Source organism: Macrobrachium rosenbergii, chromosome 9 (assembly GCF_040412425.1).
Source record: "Macrobrachium rosenbergii isolate ZJJX-2024 chromosome 9, ASM4041242v1, whole genome shotgun sequence".
NCBI classification, from domain to species: Eukaryota; Metazoa; Arthropoda; class Malacostraca; order Decapoda; family Palaemonidae; genus Macrobrachium; species Macrobrachium rosenbergii.
The window spans coordinates 50,468,608-50,486,107 of record NC_089749.1 but is presented as its reverse complement, the minus strand read 5'-3'; the positions used below and the strand labels follow the sequence as shown (position 1 = coordinate 50,486,107).

The 17,500-nt window shown below is 36.8% G+C and overlaps 1 protein-coding gene across 1 annotated transcript in view; it reads left to right on the top strand.

Moving 5' to 3' along the window:
- LOC136841779 (uncharacterized) overlaps positions 1-17,500 on the top strand; it is a 213,259-nt gene that overhangs the window by 191,707 nt on the left and 4,052 nt on the right. Inside the window, exons 23-24 of the mRNA XM_067109065.1 lie at positions 5,207-5,449; positions 5,993-6,109. Coding sequence (XP_066965166.1) covers positions 5,207-5,449; positions 5,993-6,109 — 360 coding nt within the window. The remainder of the gene's footprint in view (positions 1-5,206; positions 5,450-5,992; positions 6,110-17,500) is intronic.

Here is a 17,500-nt window from a genome sequence, read left to right as displayed (position 1 = left end):
TTTCGAATGAACATATTCTTTGGAAGCTTGAATTTCAAGTTAGTGGCCCCTGTAGGTTTGTTCCATATGAGTACGGCTCATCTTCTGAATAGTAATAATAATAATAATAATAATAATAATAGTAATAATAATAGCTCCATTCATGGTCAGGTGATTGTGGTGGACATGTGAGCAGAGCAACTCTTCTTGCTGCAGCTGCTTGGGTTTGCACTGAAAGGGTTTTGTGCGATCTAATCAGTGAAGGGTTCACGTAACATGTTTGCTAATTGTGTACCCTGTAAGCAGATATGCACCCGGTCGGCAGATTAGGTTTGCGCAGGCAGCTGGGAAGGGTCTCCTTTCCAGCCTTCTTTAAGGAAACTTGAATTGTCTCCTTGCTTGAGATGTTCATATTTTCCAGGATGTGGGCAGTCCAAGCAAACCTTTTTTTAGGGGGAGTTCTTTGAACTTTTCCACCTCTTGTGGGCCTGGCTAGCCACACAGTGAGTAGAGGAGTTGGAGGAGTGGTGCAAGGCTTATTTTCCTCTTCCTTTCATGGTTTTGCTGAATCTTGAAACAAGGGGCAGTGGTGCTTAAGTCAGAAAGGAATTTTGGCTGCAACTCCACCACAGCTCATACTTTTTCTAAGGAAAGGTTTGTCTGGTTCAGCATGCATTGTTCAGGAATGCATTAGGAAGCAGAGTTCTGTTGGGTATCCTCCTGTAGCTAAGGGAGGAGAAACACAGGTTTCAAGGATCAGATGGGACTAGACTCTCCTGCTTTTCCATGTTGCTTGTAGTCCATGCTGGAGTGGCAATTCTGAGAGTTTATATTGCTTGTTTGTGAAATATTCTTAGGAGCCAAGTACGGCTTTGTTCTGGCCCACAGTTTCATGTACTGAGTTGATCTTTGTGTATACGCCAGAGGCGCTCTCCGAGCTCTTCACCGTAGTCAAAGCTAGTATATGGTGTTTGGAGAAGTTAATGCCCTGATCTACTGGTCAAGAAGTGCCTTTGTCTCCAGCAGATCAGTGCCAGCTTCTTCCCTGCCACTTTCTTGTCAGAGGAGGTGTTCGCACTGGAAATGACTGAGGCAACTCCTTTGAACTGTTTGAGCCAGGCTGTTGGCTGGCTATTGATCTCCTTCTGCAGAGGTTGTATCAGAACGGTTTACATTCCTTCAGCAGTATTTGTGGTGTTGTAAACCATCACTACAACTTCCATCTAGCCTGGTAAATGGTTTAGCTTATGACTGTTGCAGTAATGATCTATTCTGTGTCAGCCATGTCGTCTAGTGCGAGATGACATTTAGGGAGGTGTTTGGAGTCCAAGGGTAGGGTCTCTGCCCAGGCATTCCTAAACACCATTCCACTGAACAAACTTTGTTCTTTGTGAGAGAGATAGTTTGTCATTCTCTTCTTTTCTCAGAACTAGATATGCTCATGAGTTGCTTTTTGCTTTGAAGCTGTTCAGTGTTGGGCAGACATGAAACCCATTCTTCTCTCTTGTGTAAAATGGAGGTTTACTCATCTTACTGTCTCCCTCTGGTGGTCCCAGGTATGGGGTAGAGAGGGAGAAGGAAGAGGGAAAGGTTAGCTCAGAGATAATGTTCCTTCCTCCTGCCATGGTGAAGGCTATCTTCTCACACCATTTGTGGCAGGTGCAGGGAGCAGAACCATTTTCTTAGCAGTTTTTTGGAACAGCTAGGAGGCTTCTGCTTTAATACAATGAACAAATTCTGCAATTCCAGAATTGCACATGCCTTGACTGGAGTGGAAGCAGTTTTGGAGAAAGGTGCCATTAGAAGTCATAAACACCAGTTCCCCAGTTTAATGGTCAATTTCCTGTTAGGAATCACGACCAGGGGCTAGAGACCGATGTTCAACCTCTCCGTTATCAGCTTGGGCTCTCTTAAGGGTATTCACATAATGCCTTACCTTTAAATTATGGGGCCCTTCAGATCTTGATATACCTCTTACATTTTTCTGGACAGGCAGAGGTTTATGATCAATTTAGTAAAGTCTGACCTTGTCCCCAAGCAACAGGTAAAGTACCCAAGCATACTGACACTAGGCAGCAGGGAGTGCCTGTTAGATGGCCCCTCATGTTAATGAGCTTAGGAGGTAATGACAGTTCCTGTCCCGGCAGGAATAGCCTTCTATACCTTTAATAGGTGTTCCTAGGTCTTCTGTCACCACAAAGTATCTCTCATTACTTGTATGAACAATTCGTGTCTGTTTTTGTATCTAATATGGCACGGAAGTGCCTGATTCAGACTTCTCAATGTTTTGCCTTTTTAAAAGCAAACATTTTGGATGCTTTTGCTTTTTTTCGGCTACAAAACCTTTGTTTGCGATTTGCTTACTCTCTGCCTTCAATATTGCTTTGCTTTTGGAAGTGTCTGGAATGGGAAGTGCACACCTGGGATGAGTTTCATCTTGGGTGTGTGCCTTTGAGCACACCTCATCTGCATGGCACTGTTTCCACTGAGCTTGCAGAGTATTTATTGTTGACAGTTTTTGGAATGGTTGAAATTCTCTTGGCAGCATGAATGAGCAGTTACACCATGCCAGAGTACTGTTGGGATGGCTGTATTATGCATAGTTAAATGTTCAGTTGTCAGTGAGAAGATGCAGGGCCATTTTGGTTCATGATGTCCTGAATAATGATGAAATGTCAAGTATTTGGGTTCCTGGTAGTGACCAGGATTACAAAAACCTTTGTTTTTTTTTTACATTCTAGTTCTTGGAGCACTAATGGAATTAAATTCCATTATCTGTAGAACATTTGCTTGTGTTCGGTTTTCCGTCGCCCTACCTTCTTCAAGGAGTGGTAAAGTTTTTCTCACTTCTCCTTCACTTGGCTCTGGTATTTCCTCATTGGCCTCTTGCTGAGGGGTTTCCCAGTCTGTTGTTTCCCTGGTTGAAGCACCATGAGAACACCACAGCCCCCTTTCCTTGTCAGCCACTTGTTTGCCTTTTCTGTTGAGCAATTCACAACTTTTCAGCAGCTGAGAGTGAGTTTTCTTGCAGGGTAGAAAGGAACTCAGTGGTTTACATTATGATTTTTTTGTGCAAGCATGCATCAATGATAGGAGGGTCTTCTAAGATTAGTATTATAGAAGAGGGTATCTCTGCTCTGAGCATATAGTCAGCAGATCTCAGACAACCCCCTTAGCCAAGTCAGGTCCCTTTCAGTGTCTGACATAAAGGCTAGGGGTTGCCTTGACAGTCCTTTGACTTATTGAGCCTCTTCTCTTTGGTAGAATTGTCTGTACTTTTAAGTATTGAACAGTCTTCACCGTGGAGGAACTTTGGTCCCATATGAGTTGTGTTTTTAGTGCTTTAATCATTATAAGAACATCTTTCAAGACAATTCCACTAATGAACAAAGTCTTGATACTTGGACTGTTCTTTCCTGGATTTGACATGTATTGGGAAGTCTTTTGGCTTGCCATATCACATTTGACTTTAGATAGGACGTTCCATCTTTCCTTAGAAGGAACAGGTAGCTCAGCACTCATCTCTTTTGACAAGAGATTGAGATTGTCTTTAATTTTTCCTTCTAAATCTAAGGTAGAGATCTTGATGAGATACTGATTTGCTGGCCTATGCTTTCAGTACTGTTTGAAGCTATCAACTCTAGAGTTTGGGGTATTTTCTTCTTTCATTAGTGCTGATTAACACGAAAAAGAGTGATTTAGTAACACACTCTTTTGGCTTTCTATGGGTTCTTTGGACCATCACATCCCCTGAGAGGGAGGGTGGTTCCCTTCCTATAGGAGGAATCTGGAAAGTCAAGGGCTTTAGTTTATCCTCACCATTTGGTTGAACCTTTCAGGTTTCCAGGTAATGAGTTTGGGTTTCTGATATATCAGACTCCAGTCACCTGAGTTCCATCCTTATTCCCTTTTTGAGAGCAACATCTGGTCTGAAGCACACGCTGGAATCGAGCAGAATACAAGTGATTGCACTTCAGGGATCTTCTCCCTGTCAGTGATTGGAGGGTGTCTCCTCGTCTTTATTATAACAAGGGCGGAGGGGACTAGGTGGAGCTTTGTCCAACAGTCCCAGAGCCCTCCTACTATGGCCATCCATTTTGCCTGACCTGTAGGGTTTAGGAGTCATGACTTTCCTTGCTTGCTAGGCAAGGCAACCAGGATCATGGTAGTTCTATGGTGGTTCTCAGCTCCAGTCAGTTCATAGGACTGACCTCCCACCTAAGTCTCTTGTAAGAAAGGTGATGGTTTGTATTCCAGTAGGAACAGACAGGAAATTCTGAATAACAAGATGTATTTTTCCTAGGTTTACAAATCAGAGCTTTTCGTATTTAGTTCCACCTCAGCTGTCCCACTCAGCCCCTATGACCAAATAAAAAGTGAGTGCAACAATTGATGATTGAGGGATACTCCTCCAACTAGCCCCCACCAGCTCCACCTGCTTAACAAGTTTCAACTGGTTCCCTCTCACATAAAAAAATACTCTAGTGTAAAAGGCTCTGGTTTGCATACATAGGAAAAATACAAATTATTAAAAATTTATTTTTAGTGTGCTTTTGTTACCTCTCAAAACTGGTTCTGTGGACCCTATACCTCATGGTAATAGAATTAAAATACAAAAGACAGTGTTAGTTTCACAACCTATTTGCCAATAGTGTGCTGCATTAAGACAGAGTAGAAATGAACTTTGTGAAAATATGCAATTCCATATAACTATCAAATGGGCTGTCCAGACTGGAGAAGATAACTGCTAAGTTTCACCACTAGGTTACTGGTGCTGAGTAATCCTGATGGGTTCGGAACTTGGCATTCAAGACCTAAATTTCATAATCAATCAATCAAACCACTAGATTATCATAAACCTGTAGCTTAATACAATAAGATATCTCTTGATAAATTTTACAGGATAAGATTGTATTTATGTACTCTAACACCTCACCACTAAGATTCTAGTGTTATCTGTCCTTGAGACCCATTCAAGAGAAGCCTAAATTTTGAATTGCATAAATGCATTACATTACCTGAAAAAAGTATTTTTGCTAAATAATCACTCCATGTCAGCAGATGTACAGACATGCAGCATCTTTGGATTTTGAATGAATGTTTTCATAATTAGATGACAGGACTTGTAAAGATGCAACACATCAAAACTCACTATGTTTTTACAGTATAAATATGTTTTACTTTTGCATTTAAACATGTAAGTTATTTTTTTTATTATTTTGCATAGGTTGCAGTATATGGAACTCATACTTGCACATTGAGTACAACATGTATCACGACAGTGTAGACTATATCCTTTATGATTGGTGGCATGCCAATATTACCTGGACTAGTGCTTATCAACAATATGTTGAGGTTTTGAATTCTGGGTTTATGCAACTTAATGGCACCATTTATACTTCAAGATGCCAAGAGCTTATCTGCATAGCAAAAGACACCATCATCCTCACTCAAGAGATTCGCCAAGATTGTAAGTACATAAAACATTATTTTTCCCTGACTTCTAATTACTGGTAAGCAAAATTACTCTAGCAAAACTTACTAAGTTAGGAGTAGCAGGGAATTGAATAAAACAAAAAAAATTCGTTAATATTCTCCCAAAAAGTTGGAATGTTTCTTTTTTTTGTTCATGTATTTACTACTGTTTTACAAATGTAGAAAAATGAAAAGTCTGGTTTTCGTAAATCTTCTTTCGTCCTGTTATTAAAAAAAAAAAAATGAAACTGCTCAAAAAAAATAATTTTTTTTTTTTTTAACTCAGGTGAGTATATATCAATTTTTATTTTACAGGAACAGCCATAAGTCAGTGTTTAACCAACTGGTTTGAGTGTTGAACCAGGCCAGACCCAACTCATGTAGATGAAAATTTTTCATTCTTGTCAAAAGCAGACAAGATTGTAAAAAGAAAGTGAATAAATGAAATAAAGGCTAAATGTTGTAGCATAAAGTGGAAATGTTTTAGCCAGTGATCTTACCACCTGCGCTAAAAGATTTTTTTATTTCACTCTTGCAGGTTGTGAATATGGCGGGACATGGTACCATCATGCTCAACCACTTTATGAAACAGATTGCATTGGTTACGTCTGCTGGAATGGAACTTGGTTGAACACCAACCACACTGATCCATATTGTAAGTTTTGCAAGTGCAAATCATATATACACAATAACAAAAAGAGCTTCAGAGAGAGAGAGAGAGAGAGAGAGAGAGAGAGAGAGAGAGAGAGAGAGAGAGAGAGCACTACATGAAAACAAGTTTCCAGATGATGGATTCAACATATTTATTGCCTCAAAATATTTTACCAAGAAAAACAATGAAAACTTGAACATTTTTATGTATTTCTTGAAAATTATGTTTTCCAGTTTAAAGTCAGTATGCTACATTTTGAATTGTCAAGGAAGTTACGTATAATAACTGAGATATTTTTATAGGTATTTGTAACACTCTAATGACCAATGCAAAGACTTTCATTTCAGATTATAATTTGCACTTTAACCAAGTTCACATTTCTATTAATTTTTATCCTATAGAATGGGAAAATAACTTTATCAAGATAAAAAGCTGTTGAGAACCACAATCTTTTTCCATTTTGTACTAGATGTCTGCAACTTTATGCAGTTATATATATATATATATATATATATATATATATATATATATATATATATATATATATAAAGCTGTTGAGAACCACAATCTTTTTCCATTTTGTACTAGATGTCTGCAACTTTATGCAGTTATATATATATATATATATATATAAAAAGCTGTTGAGAACCACAATCTTTTTCCATTTTGTACTAGATGTCTGCAACTTTATGCAGTTATATATATATATATATATATATATATATATATATATATATATATATATATATATATATATATATATATATATATATATATATATATATATATATATATACTATATATCACATCACTGTGATTCATATACAATCAAAGCTACAAACGTCCTTTAATATCAATTCACTCTACCTCGAAGTAATATATTTTCATATATGTTACCGAAAGGGAATTTTTAGTTGATAATAAGTCCACCGTCCCGTGGGGTCGAACCAGCGACGGACGAGGAATCAGGACTACAGTGACACACTAACCAGTCACGGGACGGTGGACTTATTATCAACTAAAAATTCCCTTCGTAACATATATAAAAAATATATTACTTCGAGGTAGAGTGAATTGATATTAAAGGACGTTTGTTTTTTCTGATTATATATATATATATATATATATATATATATATATATATATATATATATATATATATATATATATATATATATATATATATATATATACAGTGATCCCTCGTCTACCATGGATAATGGAGGCCAGAACCCCAGCGATAAGTGAAATTCCGCGAAGTAGCATTGGCCCCTCCCTAGGGAGGCATATACTGTATATACATGGTATATATTTAAAGGCTTTACTGTATAGCCTTTCCCACACTGTTATAAACACTTCCTATGCACTTAAACACTGTATTACTATTTTGATCTCCTATCACAGTAATATGCATAAAAAAGATCGTCCCATATTTGCAATGTTTACGTTCTGAGAATCAGCTGACTGAAGCTGCTCACCACTAACGAAAGAATTAGGAAAATAATTTTTTAGTTGCCAAAAGAAACAAATTTATCAATGAAATTATTTTTAATTCTGTACATAAAAGATTATGATACAGTAATTCATATTTCATTGAGAGAGAGAGAGAGAGAGAGAGAGAGAGAGAGAGAGAGAGAGAGAGAAATGGTGTGTACTGTACAGCACAGTAGCTTGGGACGAGACTAAGTCTTGACTAAGTCTTGACAAGCTGGTGATGAGAGAGTATACAGTATCCTTGAGTTGCTTATGTATGAAATTCGGATTTTAATTATTTTTACAGTGATTTAAGATGAAACATCAACAGTGATAAGATATTCTCTTATGTACCACTCACGTGCCTTGTCCGAGTGCCTGTATTACTATTTTGACCTATCACAGTAATATGCATAAAAAAAAAGATCGTCCCATATTTGTAATGTTTACGTTTTGAGAATCAGCTGACTGAAGCTGCTCACTACTAACGAAAGAATTAGGAAAATAATTTTTTAGTTGCTAAAAGAAACAAATTTGTCAATGAAATTATTTTTAATTCTGTACATAAAAGTTTATGATACAGTAATTCATATTTCATTGAGAGAGAGAGAGAGATGTGGTGTGTACTGTACAGCACAGTAGCTTGGGACGAGACTGTATACAGTATCCCTTGAGTTGCTTACATATGAAATTCGGATTTTAATTATTTTACAGTGATTTAAGATGAAACATCAACAGTGATAAGATATTCTCTTATGTACCACTCCACATGCCTTGTCCGAGTGCCTGTGGGTATATACGAAAGCTTCCAGTCCTTATGGCGTCGGTCTCGCAAGCCGTTCTTCTCACGTAACATGATGAAACATCGCTGTTTTCCGCAATATGGCTGCCGATATGGTGGTACTTTTTAATTTTAATTTTTCGATGAATATTTCTGAAAAATCCGCGATGCAGTGAAGCATCTTTTTGTTTAACTTCATTTTGTACTGAATTATATGTCATAATGCAATGAACCAACAGTACTAGCAGATATTAATAATTATTAATGGAATTAATGAAATATTTGGGTCTTCATATATCGCGACTATTTTTGAAATTTCCGGAAAATCCGCTATATATTTTCTCTTATAATATACATACGTAATGGAAAAAATCTGCGAAGTCGTGAATCCGCGATAGTTGAACCGCTGAAGTAGCTTAGGTTCACTGTATATATATATATATATATATATATATATATATATATATATATATATATATATATATATATATATATATATATATATATATATATACTGTATATATATATATATATATATATATATATATATATATATATATATATATATATATATATATATATATATATATATATATATATAATTAAAAATGCATTGAAAAAAATTTTATTGATATTTTGCTGTTTACATTAATATTAAAAAAATTTATTGATATTTTGCTGTTTACATTAATATTAATTTTTTAAAATTAGTAAATAATTTTTATTGTAAAAAATGTATTTAGTCATGAAAATAACATGAAAATACAGAATAAGTGAATATTGCTGGATGAAAAAATCTGCAAATCATCAAACTTTCTGCGAATAATCCGTAGATAAGTTCCGCAGAAAAAATCAGCAAATTATACAAACGTCAACATAACGAAAATGCATCTTCTCCATGGATCTTTTAAGATGTTATACCTTAATTCACTTTATCCAACAATATTGTATATATTCTTATAATGCTTTTGTATTATCAATTATGATCATAGCAATCAATGTTTTGGTTTGGAAATGTTTACGTGGCGTTTACTTGCTTCTAGTTAGCGTAAATGTGTCTCTTGATACTTTATTTATATGGGGCAAGGTTATTTTTCGTTATACAAAGTGCTTTTAAGTCGAAATACAGCTAAAATACGTCTCGTTGTGAAATTAATTCATCTATTATTTTCGTTAGTAGTTGACGATGGCCGTTTGGTCCCGTTTGTTTTGTGTAAAAAAAAAATTCAAGATTCCGCTTGCTATTTTCACTTGATTTCATCATATTACAAGCTTTACGTATTTATTGTTTATCGGCGTAAAAATAACAGCAGTGTGTTCTTTCATGCAATTAGTTTTGATTAAAATACTTTCTCTCCAATTTTAATTCCGTAGAGTTTAATCCATGTTGTAGATGCACGATAATTTACAGTATAGTCATTAGCAGCCTGAACATTGTTTTCTCAGCTTCAGCTACAACTTGCAGCTTAAATTTAGCAGTATATTTCCTTGCCAATCTTTTATCCATACCGAATAAGGGTATAATGTAAAAATATATCAGTCCTATTCGACTTAACGTCAATTGTGCCATAACGTACGGTAATTGTTTATTACCGTACGATGGTTGAAATACCAGGTAAAAGGCTTTTGTTATCTGATTCGGTTATAAGCAAAACAACAGTGTCTCAGTTGGTTGTTTATGGCTGTACGCATTTATGCAAGAGTATAACGTTACTAACAATACTTTTATCATTCTATGTTACTTTTTTCAACTAGAAGATGGGGTAAAGAGATGGAGGAAAAGTTGTCGATTGTAAATTGGTGTCTCTCACTGCCTGATTACACTGCTGCCTGCACCCGCGCAAAATTTTAAAATATTTTACAAATAATATTGTGGTATTGGTATTAATTGCTTACCCCATTGCAAAATTGAATTATCGTAAGGTGAATTATGGTAACTTGAGCATTACCCGAGTATTTTAATGGTTTTATCACAAAAAGTGCATTTAGTGTTGAAAATGAGATGAAAATACAGTATTTAGTGAATATTTCTCAGTGAAAAATACCACGAATTAAGCGAATATCCCACAAATGAGTGGTAGAAACGTTCAAAGAGAAATCCATGAATACATGAGTCTGTGAATTGTGAGAACGCCAATCTGGGGGTTTACTATACCCAGTCGACCCGGCCTATTCACAGTTCATATATATATATATATATATATATATATATATATATATATATATATATATATATATATATATATATATATATATATATACATACAGTATGCACAATATATACCAATCGACCCCCTCGCCTATTCATGGGTCAGGATTTGTGGCTTCACCTATTTGCGGATTTTTTCTGTGGAACTTATCTGCGAGTTATTTGCTGAAAGTTTTGTAATTCGCAGATTTTTTTGTCGAGCAATATTCACCAATTACTGTATTTTCATGTTATTTTTGTGACTAAATACATTTTTATGATAAAAAAAATTATTTACTGATCTTCAAAAATTTATATTAATGTTAACACAGCAAAATATCAATAAATTTTTTTTTCAATGCATTCTTAAATATTTGGGGACTTTACAATACTTGTGAATTCCCAGTGTTTCCCCTAGGAACTTGATTAGTTTTCACACGTAGCTGTAAGCCATATATTTTTAAGGGTAATGATATTAAAGTGTTTTAGGATGATAGTTTAAGTTATATTTGGTGTAGGATAATAGTTTAAGGTACATTTGGTGTTTGAACTATGAAAATAGGCAGTTATAAGAATTTTTATATGGGTCTTTAGTGTTTGAACTATTAAAATAGGCAGTTATAAACATTTTTTGAGGGGGTTGTCAAGTATTTGTGGATTTTAGCCATATGCCAGTGGTTGTCGTCCCTATCCCATGAATACCTAAGGTCAACTGTGTGTATATGTGTATATATATTTATATATATATTATATATATATATATATATATATAAATTAATATATATATATATATATATATATATATATATATATATATATATATATATATATATATATATATATATAAATTATATATATATATATATATATATATATATATATATATATATATATATATAAATTATATATATATATATATATATATATATATATATATATATATATATATATATATATATTATATATATATATATATATATATATATATATATATATATATATATATATATATATATATATATATATATATATATATATATATATATATATATATATATATATATATATATATATATATATATATATATATATATAGAAATCATCAACACACAATCACGTGTGGAACAGAAATAAATTTCTGACTCACGTCGGATATAACCCAGGTCTCTCAGGTGGAAAGTCTCTCAGGCGTTACCCACTGGGCCATACAAGTCTAAAAGAAGTTGGAACCTGAGCAACTGCACCCAAGGAATTACCTGGGCAAGCTAACTGCTTGCATACCCAGTTTTCCCCAACTTCCCGACTCAGCAATGACCCAATAGACAACATTTCATTCGATTATCCTTCTGAGTGAATAAGATAGAAATCATCAACACACAATCACGTGTGGAACAGAAATAAATTTCTGACTCACGTCGGGATGGAACCCAGGTCTCTCAGGTGGAAAGCAAGGGCGTTACCCACTGGGCCATACAAGTCTAAAAGAAGTTGGAACCTGAGAGCAACTGCACCCAAGGAATTACCTGGGCAAGCTAACTGCTTGCATACCAGCGAGTTTTCCCCAACTTCCCGACTCAGCAATGACCCAATAGACAACATTTCATTGAATTATCCCTTCTGAGTGAATAAGATAGAAATCATCAACACACAATCACGTGTGGAACAGAAATAAATTTCTGACTCACGTCGGGATGGAACCCAGGTCTCTCAGGTGGAAAGCAAGGCGTTACCCACTGGGCCATACAAGTCTAAAAAGTTGGAACCTGAGAGCAACTGCACCCAAGGAATTACCTGGGCAAGCTAACTGCTTGCATACCAGCCTAGTTTTCCCCAACTTCCCGACTCAGCAATGACCCAATAGACAACATTTCATTCGAATTATCCCTTCTGAGTGAATAAGATAGAAATCATCAACACACAATCACGTGTGGAACAGAAATAAATTTCTGACTCACGTCGGGATGGAACCAGGTCTCTCAGGTGGAAAGCAAGGGCGTTACCCACTGGGCCATACAAGTCTAAAAGAAGTTGGAACCTGAGAGCAACTGCACCCAAGGAATTACCTGGGCAAGCTAACTGCTTGCATACCAGCTGAGTTTTCCCCAACTTCCCGACTCAGCAATGACCCAATAGACAACATTTCATTCGAATTATCCTTCTGAGTGAATAAGATAGAAATCATCAACACACAATCACGTGTGGAACAGAAATAAATTTCTGACTCACGTGAGGATGGAACCCAGGTCTCTCAGGTGGAAAGCAAGGGCGTTACCCACTGGACCATACAAGTCTAAAAAGTTGGAACCTGAGAGCAACTGCACCCAAGAATTACCTGGGCAAAGCTAACTGCTTGCATACCAGCAGTTTTCCCCAACTTCCCGACTCAGCAATGACCCAATAGACAACATTTCATTTCGAATTATCCCTTCTGAGTGAATAAGATGAAATCATCAACACACAATCACGTGTGGAACAGAAATAAATTTCTGACTCACGTCAGGATGGAACCCAGGTCTCTCAGGTGGAAAGCAGGGCGTTACCCACTGGGCCATACAAGTCTAAAGAAGTTGGAACCTGAGAACAACTGCACCCAGGAATTACCTGGGCAAGCTAACTGCTTGCATACCAGCGAGTTTTCCCCAACTTCCCGACTCAGCAATGACCCAATAGACAACATTTCATTCGAATTATCCCTTCTGAGTGAATAAGATAGAAATCATCAACACACAATCACGTGTGGAACAGAAATAAATTTCTGACTCACGTCGGGATCGAACCCAGGTCTCTCAGGTGGAAAGCAAGGCGTTACCCACTGGGCCATACAAGTCTAAAAAAGTTGGAACCCGAGAGCAACTGCACCAAGGAATTACCCGGGCAAGCTAACTGCTTGGGCAGTTGCTCTCAGGTTCCAACTTTAGACTTGTATGGCCCAGTGGTAACGCCCTTGCTTTCCACCCGAGAGACCTGGTTCCATCCCGACGTGAGTCAGAAATTTATTTCTGTTCCACACGTGATTGTGTGTTGATGATTTCATCTTATTCACTCAGAAGGATAATTCGAATGAAATGTTGTCTATTGGGTCATTGCTGAGTCGGGAAGTTGGGGAAAATCTGCTGGTATGCAAGCAGTTAGCTTGCCCAGGTAATTCCTTGGTGCAGTTTGCTCAGGTTCCAACTTTTAGACTTGTATGGCCCAGTGGGTAACGCCCTTGCTTTCCACCTGAGAGACCTGGGTTGATCCTGACGTGAGTCAGAAATTTATTTCTGTTCCACACGTGATTGTGTGTTGATGATTTCATCTTATTCACTCAGAAGGGATAATTGAATGAAATGTTGTCTATTGGGTCATTGCTGAGTCGGGAAGTTGGGGAAAACTCGCTGGTATGCAAGCAGTTAGCTTGCCCAGGTAATTCCTTTTGGGTGCAGTTGCCTCAGGTTCCAACTTTTAGACTTGTATGGCCCAGTGGGTAACGCCCTTGCTTTCCACCTGAGAGACCTGGTTCGATCCCGACGTGAGTCAGAAATTTATTTCTGTTCCACACGTGATTGTGTGTTGATGATTTCTATCTTATTCACCAGAAGGATAATTGAATGAAATGTTGTCTATTGGTCATTGCTGAGTCGGAAGTTGGGGAAAAACTCGCTGGTATGCAAGCAGTTAGCTTGCCCAGGTAATTCCTTGGGTGCAGTTGCTCTCAGGTTCCAACTTCTTTTTAGACTTGTATGGCCCAGTGGGTAACGCCCTTGCTTTCCACCTGAGAGACCTGGGTTGATCCTGACGTGAGTCAGAAATTTATTTATATATATATATATATATATATATATATATATATATATATATATATATATATATATATATATATATATATAAATTAAATATATATATATATATATATATATATATATATATATATATATATATATATATATATATATATATATATATATATATATATATATATATATATATAATAAATGTATATATATATGTGTGTGTATATATATATATATATATATATATATATATATATATATATATATATATATATATATATAATAAATGTATATATATATATATATATATATATATATATATATATATATATATATATATATATATATATATATATATATATATATATATAAGTTGCATGTATTGAAGGGATTAGGGACCACAGCCACCCCAATAAGCTGTAATCCATGATAAGTTTTTAATAGTTCAGTGCCTGTTTTAATAATTCAAACACCAAATATTGTATATTATAAAAAATAATGATAAGTTTGGGATTACGTAAATCAGTGATGAATGTTGATTGAAGGTGGTGGTGATTAATTAGCTGTGCAGTCCAATAAATGAGATGAAGATATAACTGCACAGCAAAGCAGAGAGTTACACCTCCTCTGGGGGCACCTCTTCCTTCTTCCCTTCTTCAGGCACTTCTTTAGGGACTTCTTCAGCGATTTCAGAGAGGATTTAGGGTGTCCTTCATCCGCTTGAGGAACATGGTGATAGGCAGCTGCTGCTGCTGCTTCTTCATCTGATGAGGACATTATTATAGGACCTCAGTAACCCATCAAGGCCATTTGTGAACTTTACGGAGTATTCCTTATAAGGATCCCATGTTGAAGCCATCTCCTGCAGCTCCCTGGCTGCCCTCATCCTTTGGGACAGACATTCCAAATACAGGCCCTCATCCTCCTCCTCTTCCCTTGAACCTGGCATGTCTTCTTCCTTGTTGGCAGACTTTGTCAGCTCTTCTAAATCCTGGTCCGTTAGGGGACAGAGTGGGCATCAGTGAGGGTGCCGACTTCATCCGCGGTGATGTCATCGAAACCTTCTCCACCAACCATCCTCGCCGATTGGACTGCGTTATCAGTTGGCAAATGTTGAATTTCTTCAGGAGAAAGCCCTTATAATCATGAACACACTCCAGCTACAACGTCTTCTAGCACACATTAAGGGTCTCTTTCATATCCTTCAACGATCTGTCAATGACGGTCAGACATGTCAATTTGTGAATTTATGCCAATAATTCTTCAGCATAAATTTACTGTCAGTGTCCATTTCCTTCACAAGGTGCTAAAGGGGGTTCCATGTATAGAGTGCCCTGAAAGCACGGATCACGCCCTTGTCCATAGGCTGGAGGAGAGAGGTTGACAGACTTTGCCAGCTCTTGTATATGAATCAGAGTGATGTGATAAAATAAATTCATAATATGGCTGTGTGTCACAATCCAAGAATCATTCCAGGTTCTCTCAAACTCCAGACAATAATGTTTCAACACCAGCAATTGAAATATGGGAAATGAATGTAAAAAGAAACTCATGACACTACAACACATTTATTCACAAAAAGGATGTCTTTAGGATGAGGCAGCAAATGCCGTTTCTTGCAGGAAGGGCTGAAGACTCGTCCTCGCTACAGGCAGGAAGGGCTGACTACTTCTCGTTGTCACAGGCGGGAAGGGCTTAGTGACTACTCCTCCGCACAAGCAGGAAGGGCTGACTACTTTTCTTCGTCACTGGTACGTAGGCTCGCTGTTTCATCTCGTCCTGAACATGGAGGGCTCAGGGACATCTCATCACAAGCAGGAAGGGCTGGCTGCTTCTCTTCGTTTTGGGCAGGACAAGATTTTATGGAGAAGAGTAAGGGTCGTCTGAAGGGGATACTCCCATCAGAACCTTACTTTGTCTGACCTCTGAGTGCCCTCTCTGTCTTGGGGAGTCTCTTCTCGAAGCTTATATACCACTGTATGGGCGGAGCTAATGACGACAGACAATCGTCATCCCCATATAAGGAGTTTTTTTTATTTTCTACACAATGACTGGTTCCTAATAACCACCCCTTTCCGGTTACGCCATAGAAGATTCCAGATCGAATTTTCTGATGCAATGTGGATTAAATATTGCGCCATGTTACAGAGGCATGGCATGAGGTACCAAGTGGTGTCATTTCCACAAGAAAGGGTTTTCATTGAATCTATATTTCTTTTTCAATATATTTGATCATTATTGCATTTACCCATGAAACTGTGTGCAACAAACATGCTACACTGTTAACATGGTAGAGGTGGGTTGATATTGATTCTAATTACAAATACCCGAGTTCGACAGTGGTTTGTAGGTGGGAGCGGTATCAACTTATACCTCGCTTGATGGCCATGTGGTTTTAAGCGCGTCACTGTAGTCCTGAGTTCTTGTCTTCTGTGGTTCGACCCCACAAGACGACGTACTTATTATCAACTAAAAAATTTCCCTTCAGGTAACATATATGAAAATATATTATTTCTGAGGCAGAGCAAATTGGATATTAAAGGACATTCGTTGCTTAATGCTTGTATATAAATCATGGTGATGTGATAAAATTCATTGATAATATGACTGCGTGCGACAAATGCACTACATGGTTAACATGATAGAGGTGGGTTGATATCGATTCTAATTACAAATACCTGAGTTTCGCAGTGATTTGTAGGTGCGAGTCGGTATCGACTTATACCTCACTTGATGGCCATGTGGTTTAAGGTGTCACGTAGTCCTGAGATCTTGCCTTCCATGGTTTGAGCCCACAAGACGACGAAGTTACTTCACTTGATGGCCATGTGGTTTAAGGTGTCACGTAGTCCTGAGATCTTGCCTTCCATGGTTTGAGCCCACAAGACGACGAAGTTATTATCAACTAAAAATTCCCCTTTAAAATATATGAAAATATATTATTTCTGAGCCAGAGCAAATTGGATATTAAAGGACATTGAAGCTTAGTGCGTGTAGATGAATCACGGTGATGTGATAAAATTCATTCATAATGTGACTGCGTGAGACAAACGCACTACATGGTTAACATGGTAGAGGTAGATTGATATCGATTTTAATTGCAAATACCTGAGTTCAACAGCGATTTGTAGGTGGGAGTCAGCAACAACTTAACATTACTTCACTTGATGGCCGTGTGG